The sequence below is a fragment of the Macrotis lagotis genome, chromosome 2 (assembly GCF_037893015.1).
Source record: "Macrotis lagotis isolate mMagLag1 chromosome 2, bilby.v1.9.chrom.fasta, whole genome shotgun sequence".
Classification (NCBI taxonomy): Eukaryota; Metazoa; Chordata; class Mammalia; order Peramelemorphia; family Peramelidae; genus Macrotis; species Macrotis lagotis.
Window position 1 is genome coordinate 159,435,480 of NC_133659.1, and position 26,996 is coordinate 159,462,475.

General features: G+C 35.5%; 2 protein-coding genes across 2 annotated transcripts; both read left to right on the forward strand.

The window, feature by feature from the left end:
- The first annotated feature begins 687 nt into the window (after positions 1–687).
- Positions 688–1,641, forward strand: OR6N2 (olfactory receptor family 6 subfamily N member 2). The gene has a single exon (XM_074220929.1). The coding sequence runs from the start codon at positions 688–690 to the stop codon at positions 1,639–1,641; it is 954 nt and encodes a 317-aa protein (XP_074077030.1).
- A 20,641-nt stretch (positions 1,642–22,282) lies between these two features.
- On the forward strand, positions 22,283–23,230 carry OR6N1 (olfactory receptor family 6 subfamily N member 1). Its single transcript, XM_074220930.1, has one exon. It carries the CDS (start codon positions 22,283–22,285, stop codon positions 23,228–23,230), a length of 948 nt encoding a protein of 315 aa, XP_074077031.1.
- The last annotated feature ends 3,766 nt before the right edge of the window (positions 23,231–26,996 follow it).

Here is a 26,996-nt window from a genome sequence, read left to right on the forward strand (position 1 = left end):
TGGATCAGTTCACAACTCCACCAGCAATACATTAATATCTCAATCCTCCCCACCTCTCCAGCATTGATCATTTTTCCTTTATGTCATTTTAGCCAATCTGTTAGGTGTTAGGTGATATTTCAGAGTTGTTTTAATTTGTATTTCTCTAACCGATAATGATTTGAAGCATTTTTTCATATGATTATATATATATATATACATATATATATATATATCTTTAATTTCTTCATTTGAAAATTGTCTATTCATATAATTTGTTCTCCTTTCTTTTTTTCCTTTCCCCACAAAGTCCCAGATGGTGATTTAATTTAAATTTAAGCTTTTCTTGGGCTAGGATAGAGACATTATAAGTACCAGAGTGAATTAATTTTAAAAGCTTTCCTTGATAGAATTCAAAGTATATAGATAGGTTAAGCATCAAATAAGAGTTATATATTGTTGGAATGTCAAAGAAAGAATTAATTAACACAGAAGATATTACTTAAAAAATGGGAACTTGGAGATAAAATTTTAATCCATTAGAAGAGCTCAGGCTCGTGAAGTACAAAGTGGGGAAGATCAGAAAATAATTAGATAACAGAGTAAGATAAAATCATAGAAGATTTTTCCAGAGAAGGTTGTTTGCTTAGCATGGTCAATTCAAGGTCTTCCTCATTCATTCTTTTCATTACAGGATCCTAGCTCTCTATGGAACTGTACAACTATACAACGGTGACTGAGTTTGTTCTCCTTGGTTTCCCCAATGTCAGTAACATACAGATTTGGCTCTTTGCTTTGCTGTTGCTGGCTTATCTCTTCACTATTTTTGGTAACTTGCTCATTTTCTTAGTTATCCGACTTGACTCTGCCCTCCACACACCCATGTATCACTTTGTCAGTGTCCTTTCCTTTTTGGAGCTATGGTATACAGCCACCACAATCCCCAAGATGCTAATCAACTTACTTAGTGAGACAAAAACTATTTCCTTTGCAGGTTGCTTATTGCAGACCTACTTCTTTCATTCCCTAGGGGCCTCTGAGTGCTACCTCCTCACAGCCATGGCCTATGATAGGTACCTGGCTATATGCAGGCCCCTTCATTACCCAGCAATCATGACCCCAGAACTCTGTGCTAAGATGGCTGCAAGTTGCTGGACTTGTGGCTTCCTATGCCCCATCTCTGAAGTCATCCTGGTCTCTAGACTCCCATTCTGTGGCTATAATGAGATCCAGCACATCTTCTGTGACTTTCCACCACTGCTCAGTCTGGCTTGCAAGGACACATCCACCAATGTTCTGGTAGATTTTGCCATCAATACCTTCATTATCATTATCACCTTTCTTTTCATCATGGCATCATATGGGCGGATCATTGGGGCTGTCCTGAAGATCAAGACAGCATCAGGGAGAAAGAAAGCCTTCTCTACCTGTGCCTCTCATCTCATAGTGGTCCTAATTTTTTTTGGCAGTATCATCTTTATGTATGTACGATTGAAGAAGAGTTACTCACTGACACTTGACCGAACCTTGGCTGTTGTTTACTCTGTGCTCACACCTTTAGTGAATCCTATCATTTATAGCCTCCGCAACAAGGAGATTATGAAAGCCATTAAAAGGACCATCCTTCGTCAGGGAGGATCAGGCAGTCCTGCCCACACATAGTTTCAAATACTGTTCTCATGTTGGTCTGGTAATGGATCATGCTCTCCCTGGCCTCACTCAGTGCTATCATTCAGGTCCCACTGACCTAGTGGCCACACTTCAGTGACCTAGTGTTCTAGGCTACAGGTTTGCAATGTATTCCTTCACTCTAGGGTGGAGTTTACCAAAGATCTTAAGGATCCCTAGTCAGATACTATTACAAACTGGTCAAACTACTTGCAGTTTTGGTCTATGTGACTAAATTGTAGACAATATTCATGTTCATTAGAAAACTTATGTTCTCTTTCATGAAACTGTTGAAATAGAAATTTGTCACGCTAGAAATAGAAATTTTTGATTATGTAGCTCACTAATGAAAACCTTGCATTCCTCTGTCTTATGCTCACTTGCTACAATCCCACTCACAATTGACTATTCCCAAATTCTAGTCCTCTTTCCTTTGCCTTTCCACACTATCCCTGCTATGGAAGATGATGTGAATCCAACTCTTAAGTTGCCCCTCTAGACCTAGAAAATTAGAATAATAACTAGAAAGCTGGAGTATTCTTTCCCTTTGATTCATATATCCTCACTGGGTTTTCTGAAATTTCTGGATGTCTCAGTGACCATTTTCAATGGTCAAATAACAAGTAGAGATTTTGAGATTTTGGAACCCTTTCTTCTTTATATATTTTCCCCCTATTGTCCATGATCTATCCTTTCTCTTTGTCTCTGTCTATCTCTGGTTCTCTGTCTTTTTGAATGTCTCTCTCTCTCTCTCTCTCTCTCTCTCTCTCTCTCTCTCTCTCTCTCTTTCTCTCTGTTTCCCTCTTTGTCTTTCTCTGTATCTCCATCTCTGTTTCTCTGCCTCTGTCTTTTAGTCTCTCTCTGACTTCCTGTCTGTATCTGTCTGTCTGTCTCTTTCTTTTTCTCTTACCCCTTCCCTTCTTCTTCCTGGTTTTGTCCCTACCATATGGAGTATATGGTTCTATCATTTTTCTTCTCTCTCCATTATTGTCTATTGACATTTTTATGCTCATACTATTGTCTCTTTGATCATCTTTCTCCCCTCAACTCTATTTCCAACCATAACTCTGTATTTTTTTTAAAAATGTCTGACATTGAACCAGACATGGGGAGAATTCTATGCTCCTAAATATGTATACTGCCTTGAAACTGATGTATTACAAGAAAATCTTTCAAGGTGTTACTTGTTATAACATATTTCTTAGCTCTTTTGGTGATCTATGAAATAGTAATATTGAGTTAAAAGGCCTCAGTTTTCTCTCCTGTGGTTGAACATAGCTTACATGACTTGGCCATGGTCCTACACTTAGTAAGTGAGTGAAACTAAATTTGAACTCAATGTTCCGGAATCTAGTCTAAAACTCAATCCGCTATATTGCCTACCTACTTTTTCTCAAGTACTATATGTGAAAAAGTGATATCTCTCCCCCTACCCTGCTCCCCCCACCCCACACACACCTTTCCCCTGATCTACTTTGGGAAATTATTGAACTGGAAATATCATGCAGTTTCATATATAGATCTAAGAAGGGTGCTCAAAGGGGAATCCCCATGCCATGACACAGTCATTCAGGAAGAATTATGTTAATATGAAACAGTGTTGTGGACGTCTCATGTGTTTTGGGACTATGTGCAGTTAAGATTCACATATGGACTTCTGGGAAAGAGGCAGTGAGTCTGACAGAAGTTTGAAATAAAAAAAAATTCACAAACTGCATTTCTCCAGGTGAAAGTTAACTGCTAACATGGAATAACCAGACTGAGACAGGGCTGGAATAACTTTACTGCTCCTCTAAATCTCTGGCCAACTAAAGAATTAAATGAGAATTGTAATGTTGATTGGTTTTGGTTTTCATTTTATTTGATACCTTTACAGGTTCTCAATTTTTCTACATTTTGTATATTCACTTTAATTATTTAGGATGATATGCATTAAGAGTATGGGTTTCTAGGGGTTTCCTATTTGTGTATCTGTAGGTAATTTCCTGATTCTGTAATGGACTTCATGGTTTTTCATCATTTATATCTCCCACATAACCACATGATCCCATGTAATTGCCTTTCATCCCCTTCCCATCTTAACTGCCTCTGGGTCAAGAGATCTTTGAGTTTGGAGGTTCAAGTGGACTTGATCGTGTCTTGTCCATATAGTCTTATCTCTGATGACTAGGACAAGGTGCTGGAAGAGATGCAATGTTTAAATTAAACACAACCTCTACTCTCACAGAACTTATAGTATAGCATGTGGAAAACTACATATATGCTTGCAAATATGTATTTGTTCCCTTATATTTAATGGATCTTTTAAAGAATAACATTTGTCTGGGATCTGAGAAAAACTTTGCTTCCAGGAATAAGAAGATTAAATCTCTCTATACCCTACACTGAACAAGTGACATCTGGACTATTTTGTCTAGTTCTGGGCACCAAAGTTTGAGAAGAATGGAGATGGAGGGCATTAAATGATAAAATATCTTGAGTTCATGTCATATGAACATTAGTTGAGGGACCTAGGGATATTTAGTCTAGAGGTCAGAAGATTCAGGTGGTAGGGGATGGACATAATAACTGTCTTCAAATATTTGTTGACCTTACATATGAAAGAGAAATTCAATTTATAGTTTGTCCCCAGAGAACAGGTCAAGGAAAAAAACTGGTGGAAATTGCATAGTGACAGATTTAATTGTCAAATAAAAAATCCTAATAAATCAAGCTATCCCAAAGCATAATGGACTTCCTAGAGAGATTATTATTTCTATTCCCTGGGGTATCTTTGAGTAGAGATTATAATAATAAAGATACTAACAGCTAATTGATATAGTACCTACTATGTGACAGACACTGCTAAATGCTTTAAAAATACTTCATTCTTACAATAACCTTAAGTTATTCACATTTTACAGAAGAAGAAACTGAGGAAAAATATAGCTTACATGATTTGGCCATGGTCCTACAGTTAGTGAGTGAAGCTAGATCTGAACTTGATCTTTCTGACTCTTACCTGAAACTCAATCCACTATACTGCCTATCTGCCTAATCAGGGAAAAGTATAGTGGAGATTCATTTTATCTATTGTTGGAAGAATTAGGAAGGTTCTTGACAAACTGGAATATGAGGAATGTGACCAGGAGACGAAGATATATGAAGATCAATTGAAAGAATTCCATCTTCCCAAATGATCCACCCACTTGATTATGCAATCATATATTCTGTAAATCATTATGAAGAACTTTAGAGAGGAATTTATGTTTGTTCATGGAAATAATAAAAAGACACTGAATATCATTGAACATAATAGGGGAGGGTGATATGGAGATATCATTGAGAATGATGGGGGAGGGTGAAATTCCCTTGGTAACTGAGTGGGGGATGGAATAGTGTAATGAAAGAGTTAAAGTAGGGAGAACAAATAGGCTTTTGAAATAACACATACAAGGGTAGATGAAAGTATGAAGCCAAGTTGGTGGCTATAAGAGTGGAAAATCGAGAGACAATGAAAAGATTGAGCAATGAATTGAATATGAAGTAAGTGGTAAGCAAGAGTTGAGAATGACACTGTAGTGGTTTTGAAAGATTGGATCACTGGGATGAAAATGGTGCCCTTGCCAGTAATGTGGAAGCTAGGAAGAAGGGAAGATATTCAAGGGAAAAAAATAAGTTAGTCAGGCAGTAACCATTTATTAAGCATCTGCTTAATAAATGGTTACTGCCTGTGCTAGGTACTAGGGTTACAAAGGCAAAAGATAGTCCCTGAACTCAACAGGGAGGGATTGAGAGAGACAATACAGTAACAATTCTGTATTAATAGAATCTATATAGTATAGAGTAGTTATTAATCAATAGAGGGAAGGCATTAGAATAAAAGGAAAATAGAAAAGGTTTCTATAGAAAGCAGGATTTTAGCTAAGATCTAAGGGAAGTCAGGAAGAGAGGATGAAGAGGAAGAGAATTATAGGCATGAAGGATGAGTCTTAACTCCCAAAGTTGGGATATAAAGTACCTTGTTTAAGGAAAAGCAAAGACATCAGAGACACTGGATGGAATAGTTTGTGATTGGGAAGGAATGTAAGACTCAAAAGTGTATGTGAGGGGTGGTGGAAGGGGTGTTGCAGGATTTTGAACAGCAAAGAATTTTTTATTTGATCCTGGATGTGATGGGAAATCAGTAGAGTTTATCAAGTGAGGAATATTATGGTCAGAACTTCTCTTTGACAAGCTCAATTTGACAACTGAATGGACTGAAGTGGAGGAAGATTTATGGTAGGAAAGTCAACCAATAGGTTATTGTAAAAAGCTAGAAAGAAGATAATGAGAGCTTGTGCCAGAGTGATAGCATTGTCAGAGAAGGAGGCATATGAGAGAGATATTATGAAGACGAACTTGACAAGTCTTGGCAATAAATTTAATATGAGGGTAGTGGTAAGAGAAACTGGGGAGTCATGGTTTTGAATCTGGGTGACTGGGAGGATGATGGCACTTTTAATAGTAAAGGGCAGTTAGTCAGAATGGAAGATTTAGGGGATAAGATGAGTTAAAATTTGGATATGTGGAGTTTAAGATGTCTATAACATACAATTTGAGATGTCCAATGGGTAGTGAGAGATATAAGCCTAGAAGTCAGAAAAGAGGTAAAGGTGAGTAAGTAGATTTGAGAATTATCAGCATAGAGATGTCAATTAAATTCATAGGAGCTGATGAGAGCACCAAGTGAAAGAGTATAGAGAAAGAACAGGAGAGAACTTGAGCCAGCACCTGGTGGAAGACTCATAGATGGGGGTGGATGAAGATCCAGTAAAGGAGCTTTAGAAGGAGTGGTCAGGAAGGTAAAAGGAGAATAGTGCCATGAAAGCACAGATAAAATAGAGTATCAAGGAGAAGAAGGTTATCAGCAGTGTCAAAGGCTGCAGAAAAGTTAAGAAGGATGAAAATAGGAAAAGTCATTAAATTCATCAATTATCATTAACAGTTTTGGAGAAAGGTTTCACTTCAATGAGGTTAGCAGTTATATTGAAAGGAAGTGAAGGTACCCATGGCATATGACCTTCTCAAGAAGTTTAGTCATAAAAGGGAAGACATATATAGCAAGGATGGATAGGTCAAATGGAGGTTTTGTTGAGAATAGGGAAGAAATGGTCATTCTTTTAGACAGAAAGGAAACATTCAATAGGCAGGGAGGGATTGAACAGAAAAGAGAGAGCAGGGATGAGAATGTGGGAAATCTATTGGAGAAGACAGGATAGAATGATATCAGCAGGGCACATGGAGGGGTTTGCCTTGATAAGGAAAAAGGCCACCTCATTGTGTGTGTGTGTGTGTGTGTGTGTGTGTGTGTGTGTGTGTGTCTGAGAGAAAGCAATAGAAAAAGAGAGAGCAAGGGGGGAAGGGAGAAAGATAAAAATAGAGAATTTAGATAATATGATTTGAAGGGGAAGTGAAAAGAGGAAGCTCTTTACTGATAGCTTCATTTTTTTTTTCAGTGAAATGTGAAGTAAGGAACTTACCTGAGAGAGTGGGGAGATGGAAGTTATGGAAGATACGTGAAGAAATGAAAAGATTTGGAAGAGCACCTGTCTTATCACCAAATGCAGTAATATAAAATAGGGGTTCCTAATCTAGGATCTGTAGAGTATTTTTTAATAAAAATTATATATATATATTTCGGATTTTATTTTGTGCATTTTGTCAATGAACCAACAAGCATGTATTAAGTGCAAACCATATGCCAGATACTGAGCTAAGCAATGAGAATGTAGTCTCTTCTCTCAAGAGATAGCTTAATGAGGGAGACAATATGCAATCAGCTATATGTAAAGAAGATAGGCACAGTCACATGCACATATACATGCATATATATGCATGTGTATGCATAAACACTTGTTTATGTATGTAGAATATATGTTATTTTTAAATAGGGAAAACTGGAGGTAATCAATAGAGGGAAGGCATGATTGAATTATTCCTAAGATGGGTCCATCAATAGTTATCCTCTGATTTTGAGTGAGGGTTATATAGTGAGAGCTATATATGGCACGTTGACATTTCAGCAACATCAGACAACGCAACTGTGTTTAACCAGTTCAGAACTGTCTCTTGATGTAATAATTCTCAGATTAGCCATTCTTATCAGCTCTTCAATCAAGCTACCCCGAGAACCCAGATATTGGTTTCCTGGAAGCTTCCCTATGGATCATGAAAATAATTCCAGCAGTTGGCATCATTTTTGGTCAGAACTATAATGGTATCTAATCATCTTCAAACTTCCAACATTTTTATTTGATTAATGGAAACATTTTTGCCAAATTTTGTCTTGGACTGATCCAAGAAATTAACTTCTAGGATTTCACTTCTAGAGGTAAAACATGAATTCCTCTGGCAGTCCCTCTTAATCATGGTCCCAGTACCAAAATACAACAAAATAGAACTGAGATCCTATTCTATTATTCTTAGTTGGAGAATCCAGGTTACTCTGGTTTGTTTTGAACACTTTGAACATTTTTTCACAGCAAATGCTTTGGCTCCAAGGGACACTCAGCTAAGAGTACTGAGAGGGTTTCTAGTGGCATGGACCAGCTGTGGTTCTCCTGGGGATGGACCTCAAGCTTGATCACAAGTTCTATCTACTATATTTTTAACTGCTGCGATTTTAATATATACTATTGGAGTTGGAATTACCCTAGTTGCTGATACAAGACTTTACCTCCAATGGGTCATTATTAAAGGATTTAAAGAGAACTCATTCCAAGTATAGGACCTTGAAAGAGTCCTATCTTTTATTTTTCATCACTATAATTTCACCAGAGTCCCATAGCAATCCATGACACATAAAAAAGATTAAAAATTCCTAAGGCACAAGAGAAGAGTTCCAGGAAAGAATCTTAGGGGACCATCATGGCAGAGGTCTGATCTTTTGCTTGAAGTAAATGTAAAAAAAAAAAAGAAAATGAAACCTAGGATTTCTAGAGAGGAAAATTCCCTTCTCTCTAATGATTCATTCAGGGCTCTAGTCCCTTTAGTGACTTAGACCCTAAATGGTATGTAATCCCCTTGGAAAGAGGGAGTGTTAATGCATGATTTTCTAGTATGGGGTTTGATAGCATGAGGTTTCAAGTATGGAGGATGATAATTATACATGCAATGCAACCTCTGAAGTTGAGATGCAACAGAGTATGGATTGATGCTCTGCTGTTGTGTTAATTTTGGTCTAATGATTAATTCTAAGAAAATATAGGTACTCTATCAGCAAGTACCATATCATCCATATGTAAAACCATTGGTTACAATAAGTGAAGAAACTTTGAATACTGTGGATAAGCACACTTACTTTGGCACTGTGCTTTCTAGAGTAATGAGGTTGACACATGCATTGCCAGAACTGGCTCAGTATTTGGGATGCTCCAAAATAAAATGTCGGAGAAAAGAGGTATTAGACTGCTGGTCAACAAAGCCAGTGTGCTGACCTCATAGTTTTAAGCCTGTGAAACCTGGACATTTTGGCTGTGCCATTCCAGGAAACTGAATCTCTTCCATTTAAATTATCTTAGGAAGATTCTGAATATCAACTTGCAGGATTAGATACCAGACACTAAGATCTTTTCTCGAGTTAAAGTGCCAAGCATTCAAATGTTAAAACAGAGAGTGCAACTATGATGGGCTGGTCACATTGTTAAAATGCCAAACATATGCATGCCAAAAAGATTATTTTAATAGAGAAATAAGGGCAAGGACACAGGGCAAGTGCTCACAAGGGAGTCAGAAGAAGTGAAAAATGGACACTTTGAAGGTCTCTCTTAAGAACTTTGGAATTGATTGTGCAACTTGGGAGACACTGGCAGTGCTCTATGAGAAAGACAGAATTGAAGCATTTAACATGATAACACACAGGTGTTCACATGAACTATATATACCCAATCTGTGGGAGAGCATTCTGGGCTAAAATTGGTCTTATTAACCACACTTGGAAACACTGCAATTTGCTTCTAACATAGTGACGTTGTTTTGGTCTTCATTAACCAAAAACAAGATTCAACCAACCAGTACCTACTATGTGCAAGACAGCAGCATGTTATAAAAATATTATCTCCCTATATATTGATCATCACAACTTTGGAAGATGGGTGCTGTTATTATCTTCATTTTACAGTTGAGATATATAGAGACTGAGCAACTTACCCAGGACAGAAAGCTAGAAAGTATTTGAAGGTTTATTTAAACTCACCTTCTAAATTCCAGGTTCAGAGCTCTCTGCACTGCACTGCATTGTTGAACATATTCATTAAGACCTACCTTACCCTTCATGGACTTGTATAAATCTTATAATATACCTAAGTGCTTAGATTCTCTTCTAGAGAAATGAACTTGATATTGCCTTCCAATCAGATCTCCCCTGTTCAAATAACTGCTGGAGAAATGAAAAACAAACTTGGGACTTTCTTCCTTGATATCATGACTCAGTCCTTGATTGCTCCTCCATTTTCTTGGTCCTCTTCCCTTGAAGAATCTTATGCATGTATTACCCTTTTCTAGAAGACTAGGCCTTGGAAATCTCCAGGACTATAACATTGTCTAGGAGATTTGTCCCTTTTTGTCTTTCTAGCACTCTGATATATGTGGCCTCACCCTTATCTAGGGTCATGTAGTTGAAAGATAACACCAAGGCTGCTTTTGACCACCTCTAGTTTGTATGGGTAAAAGTATAGGTAAATAATATCCTTCTGACCCAGATCATCTAAAACCATCATCAGACATTCAGAGAGAGGTCGTTCCTTTTCTCCATTGTGGTTCTCTCAACCAGATGTTCTTCAGAGTTATACAAATAATACTCCTCTTGAAAACTTCAATAAAAAGTATGTGACCCAAGCCCACTAAAGTCTGTTACAATCAAATCATCCCCATGAGAGTGAGATTCAATTCTTCTTCAATGAAATTTGATTGATTGGTAAGTATTGACACCCAGGAGATATTCCCAGTTATGTCATTGAAGTATTAATGGAGTAATCCATAAATTCACTAAGAAAAGATCCATTTCCCTTAACAGATCAAATTGATTGGCTTCCCTCAGCATATATTACAGAAGAAGGAGTGAATTAAGTTCACATGGGGTCAGGCAAAATTCCATGGAATAATTGAATAGGGATTACTCTGCCTGGTAGGTTGTAGAAGTAGGGATTGCAGACGATTAAGCCAAATCTTGAAGAAAGAAAAGAAGTCTACTTCATAAGGAAGGGAGTGGGATAGATTGGCATTCCAGGAAAAGAAGAAGGAATAAAAAAAAGGAGAACACAAGAAGATAAGAATAGAAATGAGAAAAAAAAATTCAATTTTGTTGGATTTTTTTTACTTCTGGAAAAACTGTCCTAGTAATGAAGATAATGAGGCAAAAATTTAACAAATATAGAACTTCCAAATCTATATCTCCATTAAAAATTTATAAAGGATTTTATTTACATGATCTCATCTGAGTCTCACAGCAACCCTAGGAAATAAGTTCCTATACCATTTATCTCACAGAACTGTTATGGGATTCAAGAAAAAAATGTATGTATAAGACTAGAAAATTTGAAGGGCTGCAAACAGGGCAGAACTTATTAATGATTCAGGTGATAATATTCCCATTTTTCACATGAAGAAACTGGAACTTAAAAATTTAAAGTAACTTGTTATATATATTGGATATATTAGAAGGGAAATTTAAATTCAGGTTTCTCCTGATTCTAGAGAGCACACCTTCCATTATTACACACTGTTTAGCAAGCAGGGTTCCCTTTTATCAAGTTAATATTGAGTGGTTAGTTAATTATTAATAAGGAGAACTTTGCTAGAAATTTACAGAGACCTTGGTGCTAATGAGCATTCCCCACTCCATTTCCCCCCTACTTCTCCTGAGGGATAAATAACTGAAACTCCAGGAGTTATGATTGTAGGGTCCCTGGGGGCCCTTTTCTTTTTTAAGGGTTCTCTGTAGATAAGGTGGATTCTAGGGAGGGTTTATCCTCTGACTTCAGTTATCTTGTCCTTCCCTTCCCTTTACCCCAACTCTCTCATGACCTTTCCAGAAGTGATCTTAAACCCTTCATATTTCAAAAGGATTGTATATGATGCTGGAACGGAGATGTGGGGATTATTGAGTAAGAAAGGAAGTTATCAACTGAGTCTAGCCTTTGGCATCTGGACTTCCAATTTCTGATCTCTGACAGTAACTCCCTACTGAAATCTGGGGTAAGCAGTTGGCTAGTCAGTCATTCACTTCCACTATTTTGTCTTTCCCTTTATTTTTTTTATTAAATTCTTATGTGTCTTCCATTCTTGATCTGCATCACATGGGAAAGGAGCAGGAAATTATAGAAAGGACAGAATTCTTTCTATTCTAATGGGACCACAAGTCACTAACTATAGTCCAGGCCAAGAGAAACACTATCTCAAAAGGTTAGAATTGCATGTAACAAATGATGGATGTCAATGTGGATTAGGGCAAAAGATTCTGCTTTAGTGTCAGAAGACCTAGCTATGTCATTTCTTAGAAATGTCATGAGTAATCCATTCATATCTGTCCTTCAGTTTTTTCATCTGTAAATGGGAATGATACTTGAATGTAAAGCAGAAAGTCTTTTAAATGTGACAGAGAATTATATAGCTGAGAGTTTTAATTATATGAGAAAATACAGTAACCTGCAAGTTAAGAATCCTGGAATCTCTCCCTGGTTTTAGGACTCTCTGAACTTGAACAAACTACTTCCTGTCCTTACAGCTTCTTTTTCTTTATCTTACAAATAAAAAGGATTGGATTAGAGGAATTTTCAATAATAAAAGTGTTTAATAAATGCATTGACATGTGAAAGAGTGAAGAAGAAATGGGGTTTTCTTTGCAAAGATACTGAAGTGGTATACTATTTCCTTCTCAAGTTTAGGAACCTGAGGCAAATGGGATTAAGTCAGTTGTCCAGGGTAACATAACTAGCAAGCATATGAGACCAGATTTGAACTCAGATCTTCCTGCCTCCAAGCTTGGGATGGATCCACTGTGCTACTTAACTGCCCTTGATAAAAATTAATGACTTTGTATCATTACTTGGTTAAGAAATATAGAAATAAGAAGGAACAAAGTATATTTAAAGAAATTGAGGGCAGAAGAGTTTGCCTGGAGTGGAGGATCCTAATAGAAAATAAGGATAGGTTGGGGCCTGGAATGTCAAGCTATAAAGTTTGGATTAATTTAGAGAGAAACAAATTTGGGCTCCCCATAAGGAAAACAGTCATAATAATTAACGTTGAAAAAAAGTAGATTGGTTTGCATTAAGAGATAGAAAGCTAGTTCCCAATCCCATCATAGTGAGAGATAAGTTAGTTCCCTATCCCTATCATTAAGTAGAGGTTATATAATCTCTTCTTGAAGATACTAAAGAAGGAAATCCCTAGCAAGGAAGAGATTGTACTTATTTTATTATCTTTGAGGCCTTTTTGAAGTCTGTGATACTATAATTGTGGGTGAGCAGAGTAATGACAACGAAAGTACATTAGGAACCATGTAAAGGCAGTATGCGCACAATGAAATAGGAAAAGAAGTATGCAAAAATGGGGAGACTGATTAGAATTCTTTTCTTCAGTGGTCCCTGCATCAGATTCTCAAAGGCAAGCTAATTCAATAAACAACTAAAGAAGAATGCATTCTATTCAATTAGTAGCCATGCACCTTTTACTTAAAAATATTCAATGAAAGGCATCTTAAAATTTTTTAACAATACATACTTTAGATTTTAGAATTATAGGATTTTAGATTTTGTTGGAACCCAGTGATTAAATAATCCGATAATAATAATCCAACCTGTATCTTGAAAATAATCAATCCCTCTCCACATGACAGCTCTTCAAATACTTGAAACCAGCTATAATATTTCCCCTCCCCTGTCTTTTCTCCAGGCTAAACATCTCCAGTTTCTTCAATCAATTCTCTTATTTGTGAAATTAAGGCCTTTCACAATTCTTTTAACTCTTCTCTATATATTGAGAGCAGCCACTATTGATGTGTGGCTAGTCAGTCATTAACTTTCACTTTCTGCCCTTCCTTATTGCCATTTTCTGGATATTCTTCAGGTTATCAATGTCTTTCCTAAACTGCCACATCAACAACTATACATAATACTCCAGATATCATGAAGCAGAGCATATCTTTTTTTTTGGGGGGGGGAACTTATGCTTTTCACTACAATCCACGATAAAATCAACATGTTCAATGAAACTCACTGTTGACTTATGCCTTTAAACTACAAGATAATTTTTATACAAACTACTTAACCTTGCCTCCTTCCCCTTTTACTTGTGAAACTGTTATCTGAGTCTACTTGTGAAATTTTCATCTACGCCTCTTCAGTGTCATTTTATTAGATGCAACCTGATGTTCTGACCTATAAAGATCTTTTTGTGATCTGGGCCCAGTCATTCATTGAACTGACTACTCCACTGAGATCTGACATTTTATAAAATTTACCTTAGTGTCAGGCTAAATTTGTTTTTTTTTTTATTTTTTGCAATGTTGATCTATTTCTACTAAGTCTCCCTTCTGGTGCCAAGCAACATAGATTTGTCCTTACTTTCACATTACAGATCTTCATATACTTAAAGATATTTCTCACTCAAAATTTTTTTTCAAGGTTAACTGTTCTTAGCTAGGTTAGAATGATAGAACACTGAACCTGGAGACAGATAGATCTGAGTTCAAACCAGATATTTACTTGTTGTGTGACTGGCTATAGTATCTCCTAACTCTATAATATAATTAATTGGCAATTTGTTAGGACACTGAATAAAATAATTTGCTTATGTAAATGTGCCATTTTTGATATATTGTCTCAGTCTATCCATAAGCAATTAATATTTTTGCAGTTGTTTAGATCTGCTCTAAAACAGTAATTTTTTTGCTGAAAGTAGCATAAACACCTGAGGAAAAGGTATATTCCTTTCTATTCCAATTCAGTTTTCTCCAGAGATTTATTATATTTATTTTTTCTAAGAATCTATTTACCTCCTTGTCTTTTTATTATTTTATGGTTAGATTTATCTGCCTCTGAGAGGGGAAATATGTAGTCCCCTTCTAATAGAGTTTTTCTATCTATCTATCTATCTATCTATCTATCTATCTATCTATCTATCTATCTAATCTATGCATGTATGTATATTCCTTTTAATTAATTTAACTTTTGTTTTAAGAATTTAGATGTTATGCTATTTTGTGTATACATGTTTAGAATTGATATTGCATCATTGTCTATCTCTTTTAATTAGGTATATTTTTCCTTTTGCCATATCTGGTATTGTGTTTAATTTTTTTACTTCAGTTGAATCATAATGGATTCTGCTCTTGCTGCTTACTTTAAATCTGTGTGTGTGTTTGTGTGTGTGTGTGTGTGTGTGTGTGTGTGTGTGTGTGCCTGCCTGTTTCAACTATTTTTCTTTTAAATAGCAGAGTGTTTGATTTTGGTTTGTAATCCATTCTGTTATTCACTTCTCTTTCATAGGTGAGTACATCCTACTCATATTCACAATCAAGATTACCAACTGTGAATTTCCTTAAATTCTATTTTTCACCTATTAAATCTTCTCTCTTTTTTCTCTTTGTCCTTTCTTTAAAATCTGTTTTGTTTCTGACCACAGCCTTCTTTTATCTGCTTTTCCTTTTGCCATTATCCTTATCTTTTATTCCCTTTCCCTCTTCCTTCATTGTGGGAAGATAGGTTTCTATTACCAATTAAAGTCTCTGTGTGTGTGTGTGTGTTTTCTTTATCTCCACCAATTAAGGTGAGAGTTATTATCTCTCCCCAACCATTTTGTTCATTCACTCTAAAAGCTTTTTCTTTTATGCCTGTTTTATGTGAAATGATTTTCTCATTCTTTCCCCTTCTCCCACATAACTCCTCTTCTCATCTATGCATTTTTTGTTATCCCAATATGAGCGACTCACCATTACATATTTTCTAGGTAGAATCTTTCTAACTGTCCAAATAATGATAATGTTCTTAGAAGTTATATGTGTCCTCCTTCCAAATATAAAGGAAAACATTTTAACCTTATGAAGTCCGTTATGATTCTTCTTTCATGTTTACCATTTTATGCTTCTCTTTAATTTTGTATATGAAAATAATATTTTTTATTCTTTTTTATTAGCAATATTTGGGGGCAGTGGATAGAGCACTGACCCTGAAGTCAGGAGGACCTGAGTTCAAATACAGTCTCAGACATTTAAAAATTACCTAGCTGCATGGCCTCAGGCAAGTCATCTATCTCCATTATTTTGCAAAAACAAAAAAAAAATGAAAATTTTCTATTTCATTAAGTATCCCTTTTCTTCCCTTGAAGGATTTTGTTAGGTAGATTATTCTTGGTTGTGATCCCAACTCTTTTGCCTTCCAGAATATCACCTAGGTCATCTGCTCCTTCAGTGTTATGGATGCTGAATCTTGTGTGATTCTGAATGTGACTCCTCCATATTTTAATTGTTTCTTTCTGGCTGCTTGCAATATTCTCTACTTGACTGGGAGCACTACAATTTGGTTATAATATTTCTGGGAGTTTTCATTTTGGGATCTCTTTCAAGAGGTGATTGGTGGATGTTTTTCAATTCTATTTTATCCTCTTGTTCTAAAATATTGGGATATTTTCCCTTGAAAATTTATTGAAATATGATGTATAGGCTCTTTGATAATGACTTTCAGGTAGTCCAATGATTCTTATCTGTTCTGGATATATTTTCCTGGTCAGTTGTTTTTCTTAACAGATATTTCATTTTTTTCATTCTTTTGATTTTGCATTACTTTTTCTTGATGTTTTATGTAATCATGAACTTCCACTCACCCAATTCTAATTTCTAAGACATTTTCTTCAGTAAGTTTTTAAGCCTCTTTTTCCCCTTTGTCCAATTCAGTTTGTAGGGTGTTATTATCTTCATTATTTTTTGTGCCTATTTTACTAAATTGCCAATATTCTTTTCATAATCTGCTTCCATTGTTTTCATTCTTTACCTAAATTTTCCTTTACAAGTCAATGATTTTGAAAATCAATTTTTAGCTCTTCCAGAAATTTTTAATGGAATTGTGTTCAATTCATATTTTTTCTTTGAGAATTTGTTTGTAGATGTTTTGATATCATTCTTTTCTGAATTTATGTCTCAAGCCTCCCTGTCACCATCATCATTTTCCATGATCAGAGTGTTGTTATTTTTGCTCATTTTTACATCCATTTATTGATTTTTGAACATTATATTGAAGTTATTTTTAACCAATTGTTTCTGCTGTGGAGAGAAAAGAGGCACTATATTAAGCTTTAGGCTGTTTTTGCACTGTCATTTTTAGAGTTATTTGTGAGAAATTTTGAATTTTTACATGTTTCCAAAGCAGTCTGATCAGGAAAGAGGTGTGATCACTACTTTTCTGGTCTAAATTCTGACTTTTACCCAAAATGGGTCCTTGACTCCTTAGGGTTGTAATTGATTCAGATCCTCAAGGTCCTTTCTCCCTTGGAGAGATATTTTCTTCAGAGTCCTTAATCCACTGTGACCACAAGTGATATTTCTCCTCAGGAATTTTCTCCCTCTAGACCAAAAGTGCTTTTCTCCTCTCATGAACTCTGACCTGGAAGTGGGTATAAGCAATGGAGATACCAAAAGCATCTGGTCAAGCATCCATAGAGGGGGCTGTACAAGCTCTTTCTGACCAGTTTCCAGGTCTTCTTACAAACTCTTATTTGAGAGGTCCCAAAGCTGCTGTTGTTTCTGTCACCATGATTTGAGTCTACCATTAACATTTCACCCATATAGGTTCTTTTGAAAAATTTATTTTTCATTTATGGAATAAAATAAGCATTTCCATAACACAGTATAATAAAAAAGATTGTACATAGAACTACATGTCTATTATATACAACTTTCTATTCCTTTTAAATATATCATAAAGTTCTCATGTAAATTTGTTTTTTTTCTTTTTTCCTTCTCTCCCCCAAACCACCCTATCATTAGACACAATTATTTATCTATTTATAAAATCATTCTATTCATAAATCTATTTATCACTTCTTTCTCTGGATGTAGATAGTCTTCTTTTATATGTTTTTTTTTGTATTTAGAGTATTTAAAATACCCAGAATGACTATTTTACTCTAAGTTGTTTTTAAAACAATATTGTTGTTACTATATCCTTATTTTCCCAAGATCATCAAGCTCATCATTTCTTATGACACAGAAGTATTCCATCATGATCATATGTCACAATTTAATCAACTATTCCTCAATTGATGGGCGTCATTGCAATGTCCAGTTCTTTGCCACCATAGAGTGAGTTGTTAAAAATATTTTAGAAACACATAGGTTCTTTCTGTTTTTCCCCTAATCATTTTGAAAATAGACCTAGTTGTTTTAGGTTCTTGGTTCTGGGCCAGACTCCATGCCCATGTCATAAATTTCTCCTTTTAACTTGTCTTGTATTGAAAGATTGTCTCATTCTGATATTTTATTGGCTTCAATGCTCTAGAATTTGATTTGAGGTGTTATTTTAAAGTGGAAGGGAAGGGAATGATGTGAGACCTCAGTTGAGTGCTTTTTCTACTTTGCCATCTTAGCTTCAGTCAGTCCTGGATATCCTATCATTTTCTTTGATAGAATTATTATTTGTATCTATGATTGTTCTTTTATTTATTCAATATTGAATTATTTAATCTCAAAATCATTTTAATCTTTTTTTCCAAAGGTCTCCTATTGAATAGAATTTTATTACATTTTAGTCAGTAAGGGTTTGTTTAGTATTTCTTTTTTCTTATTTTTTTTGCCCAATCTATAATCATAGGTTCTTATACTTTCATTTTTAGCTTTTATTTCTCTACCACAAATCCCCTCCCCTTTACAATCTACCCTCCAAGTTTCAATTTGTTTTAATTAGGATTAATCTTCTCATTGTATTCTCCTTAATCCTATTCATCTTTCCCCCTTTCCATCTGTTTCACTCTCAAATTTAATACATTTCTACATCAAAATTTTTATTTACATTTATGTATATCTATTTAAATTTCTTCTGTCCCAGGAATATACAATTAAGGTTCAGGTGTAGACTGCTTCTGGATTTACATGGCCTTTTTTCTCATGTATTCCCTCATGTATCCCCAAGTATGTGTTACACCCTCTTCTGTCATAATATATTTATTTTTCCTTCTCTTCTTTTAAGATGAGCATAGTACTTCTAGAACCTCTGATATCATTGCTCATTCTTTGGATCATAAAGACATTGTTTCTAAAACAATATTTATTTCTTCTCTTTTTATTAGAACTTAAACCATTCATTACTTTTGATCCTTTGTAATTGTCAAATGTACATATATTGCCACATTTCTCTTAACTCCTGTATTTGTATTTCAAAACTGACATCTGCTGTGATCTTTTCATCAGGATTTCTAGATGTCCTCTATTTTCTTAGGCATATATCTTTGCTGAGCAACTTAGAGCTTTAAACTGTTTGCACTCTTTGACCTAGCAATGCCACAACTAGGTCTGTATCTGAAAGAAATCATAAAAAAAGAAAAGGGCCTACATGTGCAAAAATATTTATAACAGCCCTTTTCACAGTAGCAAAATATTGGAAATTGAGGGGATGTCCAACAATTGGAAAATGGATAAACAACCTGTGATATATAAATCTAATGGAATACTATTGTGCAATAAGAAATGATAAGCAGGCAGATTTCTGAATAATCTAGAAAGACTTGTATGAACTGATGTAAAGTGAAAGGAGCAGAATCAAGAAAATAATATACATAGTATCAACAACATTGGGCAATGCTAATCTGTGAGTGTCTCAGCTCTTCTTAGCATCATAATGATCCACAAAGGAAAATGCTATTTATGTCCAGATAAAGAACTTATTGAATCTGAAAACAGATAAAGCATACTTTTTTTCACTTACTTTATTTTTTCTCATGTTTATTTTTTCCTTTTGATCTATTTCTTCTCTCACAACTGAGACTATAATGGAAATATGTTAGATGTGATAGCACATGTATACATTATATCAATTTGCCTGCCATTTTTGGAAGAGGAGAGGGGAAGGAGGGAGAACTCAAAATCTTATAAAACAAATGCAAATATGTAATTGGGGAAAAATAAAATACTATTAAAAAGAAATATCCCTCCTCTCCATTCCTAAGAATATATATATTTTTCTAGGTAAGATTTCTTGATTGCAATCTTTTTATTTGTAGAATAATTCTTCTCCTTTCTTATCTGTTTTATAGTATCTATCAACTATGTGATCCCAAATGTAATTTCTCTGTACTTGAATTGTTTTTTTTTCCTGGATGCTGTGGAAGTTTTGGGTTTTGACTATGATATTTTAAAGAAGTTTTAATTTTGAGACTTCTTTTAGATGGTCATCAGTGAAGTCTTTTGATTGTCTCTCTGATCTCTGGTTCTAATAAGTTTGGGTGGTTTTCACTCATAATTTCTTGAAATGTGGAATCTAGGAGCAGCTATATGGCACACTCCGGTCCTGGAGTCAGGAGTACTTGAGTTCAAATCTGGTCTCTGACACTTAATAATTGCTAGGCAAGTGTCTTAGGCAATACACTTAATCTCATCACCTTGAATAAATAAATAAAATTTAAAAAAATATGAAATCTAGGTTCCTTTCTGATCAATGTTTCCAAGTAGACCAGTGATTTTTAGATTATCATTCTTTGGCTTGTTTCTTAGGTGAGTTATTTTTGGTAGGAGATATCTTATATTTTCTTCTACCTTTTAAAGTCTTTGGTTTCTCAACCTCTATCCTTTCCTTAAAGCTGCCCTGACACAGAGTCAGAGAAATTTGGCTATCCCAACTGATAATAGTAATAATAATAGTAATTATAGTAATAATAATAATAACAATAACAATAATAATGTTTGTCCTTGATTCTAGAAGAAAACCATGACATCAGGGAGGTGATGCCTGACAAGCTCATGAATTGGATGAATGAAGGGATGCTGTGCTAAGTCACCAGCTTCACTTGCTCCTTCAGGGCCAACTGGATTCAGTAACCAGATATGAATCAGAATGACTAGAGATGACCCTGGATGGTAGGCAATCAGTGTTAAGTGACTTGCCCAGGTTCACACAGCTATTTAATGTCAGTGTCAGAGGCTGGATTTGAACTTGTGTCCTCTTGACACCAAGGTCGGTGCTCTGCCCACTAGACCAGAGGCAATGTAAAAGCTTTCTAGAAAAACAAAGTAATAATTCTTCCCCATTTCCTTTCCATTTTTTCCCTAGCTGTAAATTTTAGCCTTTTGTGTCACGTTTCTGAAATATAAAATCAGGAGTATTGTCTAGGAGTATTATGATATAGTTGAAAGGGCATAGACTCTTCCGGAGTCAGAAGACCTCAATGCATATCTCTTCTCTGACACTTCCTGTGTGCAAGGCACTCATCCTCCCTAATTCTCAAATATCTCTAGTTGAATCTCTTCCAGCACTAGAGCACTAGATGTGTGATATTCTAGACAACAACTCTCAAAATGCTCATATATTACTCAAGGGTGAAAAAACTTTACTAATTAGTATGCAAACATTTATTAATTTGTAAGATTAGCTATCTATTGACATTGAGAAAAATAAAAGTCCAAATGGAATGGAATATATAGAAAAGATAGGATTTCTTTTGTGGATGAAACTGTGACATTGGTTAGCATCATGAAATGTTTCAGACAATATTTAAGAAAGGTGTCTGAGACCTTCAACATTTTGATCCAGGATGGCTACTGGCCAAGTTGAGTTTCTGAAAGGGTCAAATATGTCAAAACTATGAAATAATTGGCTTCTTTCCTTTTTTAAGCTACATTGGCTCTTTCAGATATTTTTGTTTTTAGATTAACCTGTTGTGAACTCTCATAATTCTTAGTTGATTTTGGAAGACTTTGAAATTAACTTTACAGGTACTAAGGAACTGAGATCACTTCTGGTTACTAAAGATTTGTTTTGTTATTTGAAGGTTTTGGTTGGGGCAGAGAAGGAAATTTTTCCCTCATGAAACACGTTAGTATTTCCTTGAATTGTTCCTTTACTATAACCAAAAATGGATAATTACTTATCAACCAATTCCAATTTTTTGTAAGTCATAGATTCAGAGAAAAAAATAACTTGAGAAAACAATCTAGTCCAACCTTTTCATTTTATGCCTGAGGAAACTGAGACTCAAAAAAAATTAGTGACTTGCCCAATGTCACACAGATGAAAAGGAGCAGAGCCAAATTCTCCCCAGTCCCTGACTGGTTGGATCCCAACACCAAAGGAAAACTTAGAAAGCACATCCATCTAGGCAGGAAGGGAAGGAAGAAAAGCAAAGTAAGTTCAGAAAACTGGGTAGGCAGATGAAAATTCAAATCAATTTAATAAGCATTTATTATAGGAACTATCAGTTACCAGACTAGGTGCTGAGGATACAAAAGTAGAAATGAAAACTCTTTCTACACTCAAGGATAAGTACTCTATTGGATAGATAACTAATAAAACTAGAACAATAGCACGAACTAGTAAAAGATGAATTAGTAAAGGGAAGGTTCTCCTTTCCACCAAGACCCCCTAGTATCTCATCAGGCTTTTTATTTGCCTCCTAGGATCATGATCAGAAAGAAATGGACACTGGAAACTGGAGCAAGGTAACAGAATTTATCATCTTAGGCTTTCCCCAGCTTCAAGGTGTCCAGATTTACCTATTTTTCTTACTGCTTCTCATCTACCTTGTCACCATTCTGGGAAACTTACTGATCTTTCTGGTGGTCAGATTGGATGCTAAACTCCACACACCAATGTACCAATTTGTTAGTGTCCTCTCTCTCCTTGAGCTTGGATATACAGCTGCCACCATCCCCAAGATGCTTGCTAACCTTCTCAGCAAAAAGAAGACTATCTCCTTTTCTGGTTGTCTCCTTCAGATCTACTTCTTTCACTCTCTTGGAGCTTCTGAATGCTACCTTCTCACAGCCATGGCATATGACAGATATTTGGCCATATGTCGCCCCCTCCATTACCCTACCCTTATGACCCCAGCACTCTGTGCCAAGATGGCTGCAGGTTGCTGGCTGGGTGGTTTAGCAGGACCAATAGTTGAGATCTCCTTGGTGTCTCAACTTCCCTTCTGTGGTCCCAACAGAATTCATCATATCTTTTGTGACTTTCCCCCAGTCTTAAGTTTGGCTTGCACAGATACTTCCATCAATGTCCTGGTGGACTTTATAATCAACTCTTGCAAAATCTTAGCAACCTTCCTATTGATCCTAACCTCTTACATTCAGATAATTCGAACTGTCCTCAGAATACCTTCAGCTGAGGGAAAGAAGAAGGCATTTTCCACTTGTGCCTCCCATCTTACTGTGGTCCTCATCTTCTTTGGGAGTATCCTCTTCATGTATGTGAGACTGAAGAAGAGCTACTCACTTGATTATGATCGAGCATTGGCTGTTGTCTACTCCATACTCACACCCTTTCTTAACCCCTTCATCTATAGTCTACGCAACAAGGAGATCAAGGATGCTTTGAGGAGGCAGTTGCAGAGGACAGGGATCTTACATATCCAACCATAAGTGTTATGGTCATAAGGGAAGCAAAGAAGGAGGTATATATGGAATGATCAAATATATGGGGCAAGAAATCTTAATATCAATTTTTGCTTTCTGATTTTGAGGATGGAAACTTGAGCAGCTGTTCCTTTGCTTTTAACTTCTCTATCAATTTCTACCTTTCTGTCCAGTAATTTCATCAATATGTAACACCAGGGGTTACTGTAAGGTTAAGGGGGTCAGACTGGACAAGAAATTGAAATCAAACTACTCCTTTTTTATTTTTTCTCCCCAAACTACCTTAAGCCTGTCAATAGATGGACAAAACTTTTTAGTTTTAGTGAATGTAAGATCCAAATTTTCTCTTTATAGGTAGGTATGTCTTTATGAAATCATAGCTAGTAAAAATATTAAATAAAGGAAAAAAGCCTAAACCCCTAGTTAAAGAGTTTCTCTAGCAATGGATTAGAGATTAAGGTTACCAGGTTAGTGTCGCATCTCAGATAATGTCCTTCTGTGTGGCTAAATGTACAAGATATATCCCAGCATACCTTCATACCACAAAGGGACATGAGGAAATAAATGTATGTATGGCTTGAGATAATTATGAAAATGGAAACTAGACTAGTAAAAATAAATTTAAAAAGTGCATTTTCTAGCGAGGAAAGGAGCTCAGCAATATCACGTATTGCATCCAACCAATAAAGAGCAAGGGGAGAGGTGCTAGAACAGTCACTTCCTTTACATCTTTACAACATATTTATTTTTGTCAGCACTTCAATTACATGGACAAATAGTAGCAATAAGAATCAACTATTGTATGTTTCTGCTTTCCCCCATTGTTGTCACTTTTTTCCCATAGGCCTAGAAGAAAAAATTGCATCTCATCTAGTGAACATCACACTGCTGATGTTAAAACTACTCTCTGACACATTTTATCTTCTCCACTGCAAGTGCTGATTGAGAAATAGCATGCCAGTCCCATTCTCCTGCCATTGTCTTTTTTAAACTCTTTCCAAAGACCTCTTCATGTCCCATCATATGCCAAAATCATATGCTATTTCTTTAGCTTAGGAGGCTATAAAAAAGGCAAAAATCTCAGAAATTTCTATGCATCTAAGTCATTCTTTCCACTGTTGAGGAGTCAGTTCTATGAATTAATCATCTACTAGGGACAAGTGTAGAGGAAAGCAAGGATGGGAAACAACCTATTCCCTACCCTAAAAAAACCAGCAATTTAATGATAAGAATACTTAAAACATGATATGAAGTACTTGAAAAATATTTGAGAACCAAAAAAAAACATAAATTTCATCTGAGAGAAAAAATTTCATTTTCATCAAAGATAATAAATACAATTGACACTTATGTAGCTCTTTAAATTCATTTTATCTTTTTGGTTTCATAAAATATAAGAAAACTAAGATTATGAGAGGATAAAAATTTATCCATAAACACGGAATCAGTGAACTTTGGAGTTAGAATTTTAATCCAGCCAAAGAATTGTGGATTTCCACCAACTGGAAGATGCCCAAACAAATTGCAGAAGATGAATGTAATGGAATTTTATTGTGCCCTAAGAAATGATTAAATGGATAGATTTAGACAATCTTTTTTTTTTTTTGCAAGGCAATGGGGTTAAGTGGCTTGCCCAAGGCCACACAGCTAGGTAATTATTAAGTGTCTGAGGCTGGATTTGAACTCAGATACTCCTGACTCCAAGGCCAATGCTCTATCCACTGCACCACCTAGCTGCCCCAATTTAGACAATCTTAATAAAAGTCTGGAATGCAAATCTTAAAAGGCATGTATGAATTGATGCAGAGTGAACTGAACAGAAAAAGAATAATTTTTATAATAATAATGTTGTAAAGACAAACAGCTTTGAAAATCTTAATAATTCTGATCAAATGTGATGACCAGAAAACCAATGCTGAGCCTTGATATCCACTTTCTGACCAAGTGGATATAAAACAACATATATTTTTTGACATGGCCAATGTGGAAAAAAACATTTTGCTTGACTGCATATTCATTGCAAAGGTTTTAGTTTTCATTTTTGTATGTATGTATGTGTGTGTGTGTTTGAGAAAGAAAATAAATGCTTGTCAATCAAAAATAAAATACATCATAAACTTTTTTTTAGATTTTTCTTGCAAGGCAAACGGGGTTAAGTGGCTTGCCCAAGGCCACACAGCTAGGCAATTATTAAGTGTCTGAGACCGGATTTGAACCCAGGTACTCCTGACTCCAGGGCCAGTGCTTTATCCACTACACCACCTAGCTGCCCCTATCATAAACTTCTTGAAAGCAGGGACTATCTTTAATATTTCTTTCTATCCCTGATGTTTAGTATATTGCCTAAGCATGCAATAATAAGGTTGTTAAGCTCTGTTCACCAATCTTCCTGACTCAGTCATTTGCTTAATCTAAACAGCATGCTACCTCTTAATCTCACAAAATTTTCATTCCTTTGCATCTTATTATTACTTCTCATTTTACAAATGGGGCAATAAAATTTAAGGTAGGTAAAATGACTCACCTGAGATCACACAGAGAGTAAATGTTTTAAATCAATATTTTTTTGACTCCAATACTATTTCCTTTACATTATGTCAAAATTAATTCTGATATCTAGATAACAATTTGTAATGGATGCTAAAGAGCAGGGCTTCTTAACACATTATGTTGTCTAGTGGCATTCTAGGGAAGCCTATGAACCACTTTCAAAATAATATTTTTAAATGCATAAAATGAAATTCATTGGATTAGACAGGAAATCAACCATATGAAGTACCATTATTCACATTAAAAAGTAACATCAACAACTACTACCCAAGTTCATGGGCAGCAGTTTCAGAAACCCTACTAGAAAATTCCTGCATGGAAGAGAAGGATTTGGATTGAACCTCTAAGGTGCCTTCTAATCATCGGATTCTATTATTCTACTTAGAAGTAAAGATTAGATTACAGACTTTCTTAATGCCAGTATATCATGACATTTCCTAGTGTCAAGAGAATATAAACTTGTTCAGTCATTTCAGTTGTGCTGACTCTGTGACTCATTTGGGGATTTTCTTGGCATTAGTTTACTATTTCCTTTGCTAACTCTTGTTTTTTACCAATGAGCAAATTGAGGTAAACAGCCTTAAGTGACTTGGTCAGGCTCACATAGGTAATAAGTGTTTGGGGCCAGATTTTAACTCAAGAAGATCAATCTTCTTGACTCTAGGTGTGACACTATGTCTATTTATCTGCGCTTTGTATTATTATTATAAACCCATGCATAAATTGATTCTCTTTCACACATCTTAATTGATGGTTAGAAACACTCTTCTCACTCCTTTGTCCTGAGTTTGTCTCTCAGATTCTAGTACAGACACAACCACCAAACACTGCTGTGTTTGTGTGTGTGTGTGTGTGTGTGTGTATGTGTCTTTAAATGAAATTTTATTTTAGTTTTTCGGTTACATGCATAGGTTGTTTTCAATATTCATGCATTTCCAAGTTTGAGAGTTCTACATTTTTCTAATATCCTCCTTTCCCTCCCCTTCCCATGGAGGTCAACAATCTGGTAAAGTTGTACATGTATGGGGTGGCTAGGTGATGCAGTGGATGGAGCATTGACCCTGGAATCAGCAGTACCTGAGTTCAAATCTGGCTTCAGACACTTAATAATTACCTAGCTGTGTGGCCTTGGGCAAGCCACTTAACCCCATTGCCTTGCAAAAATCTAAAAAAAAAGTTGTTCATGTACAATTGTGGTTAGTATTCTTCCATATCTGTCATG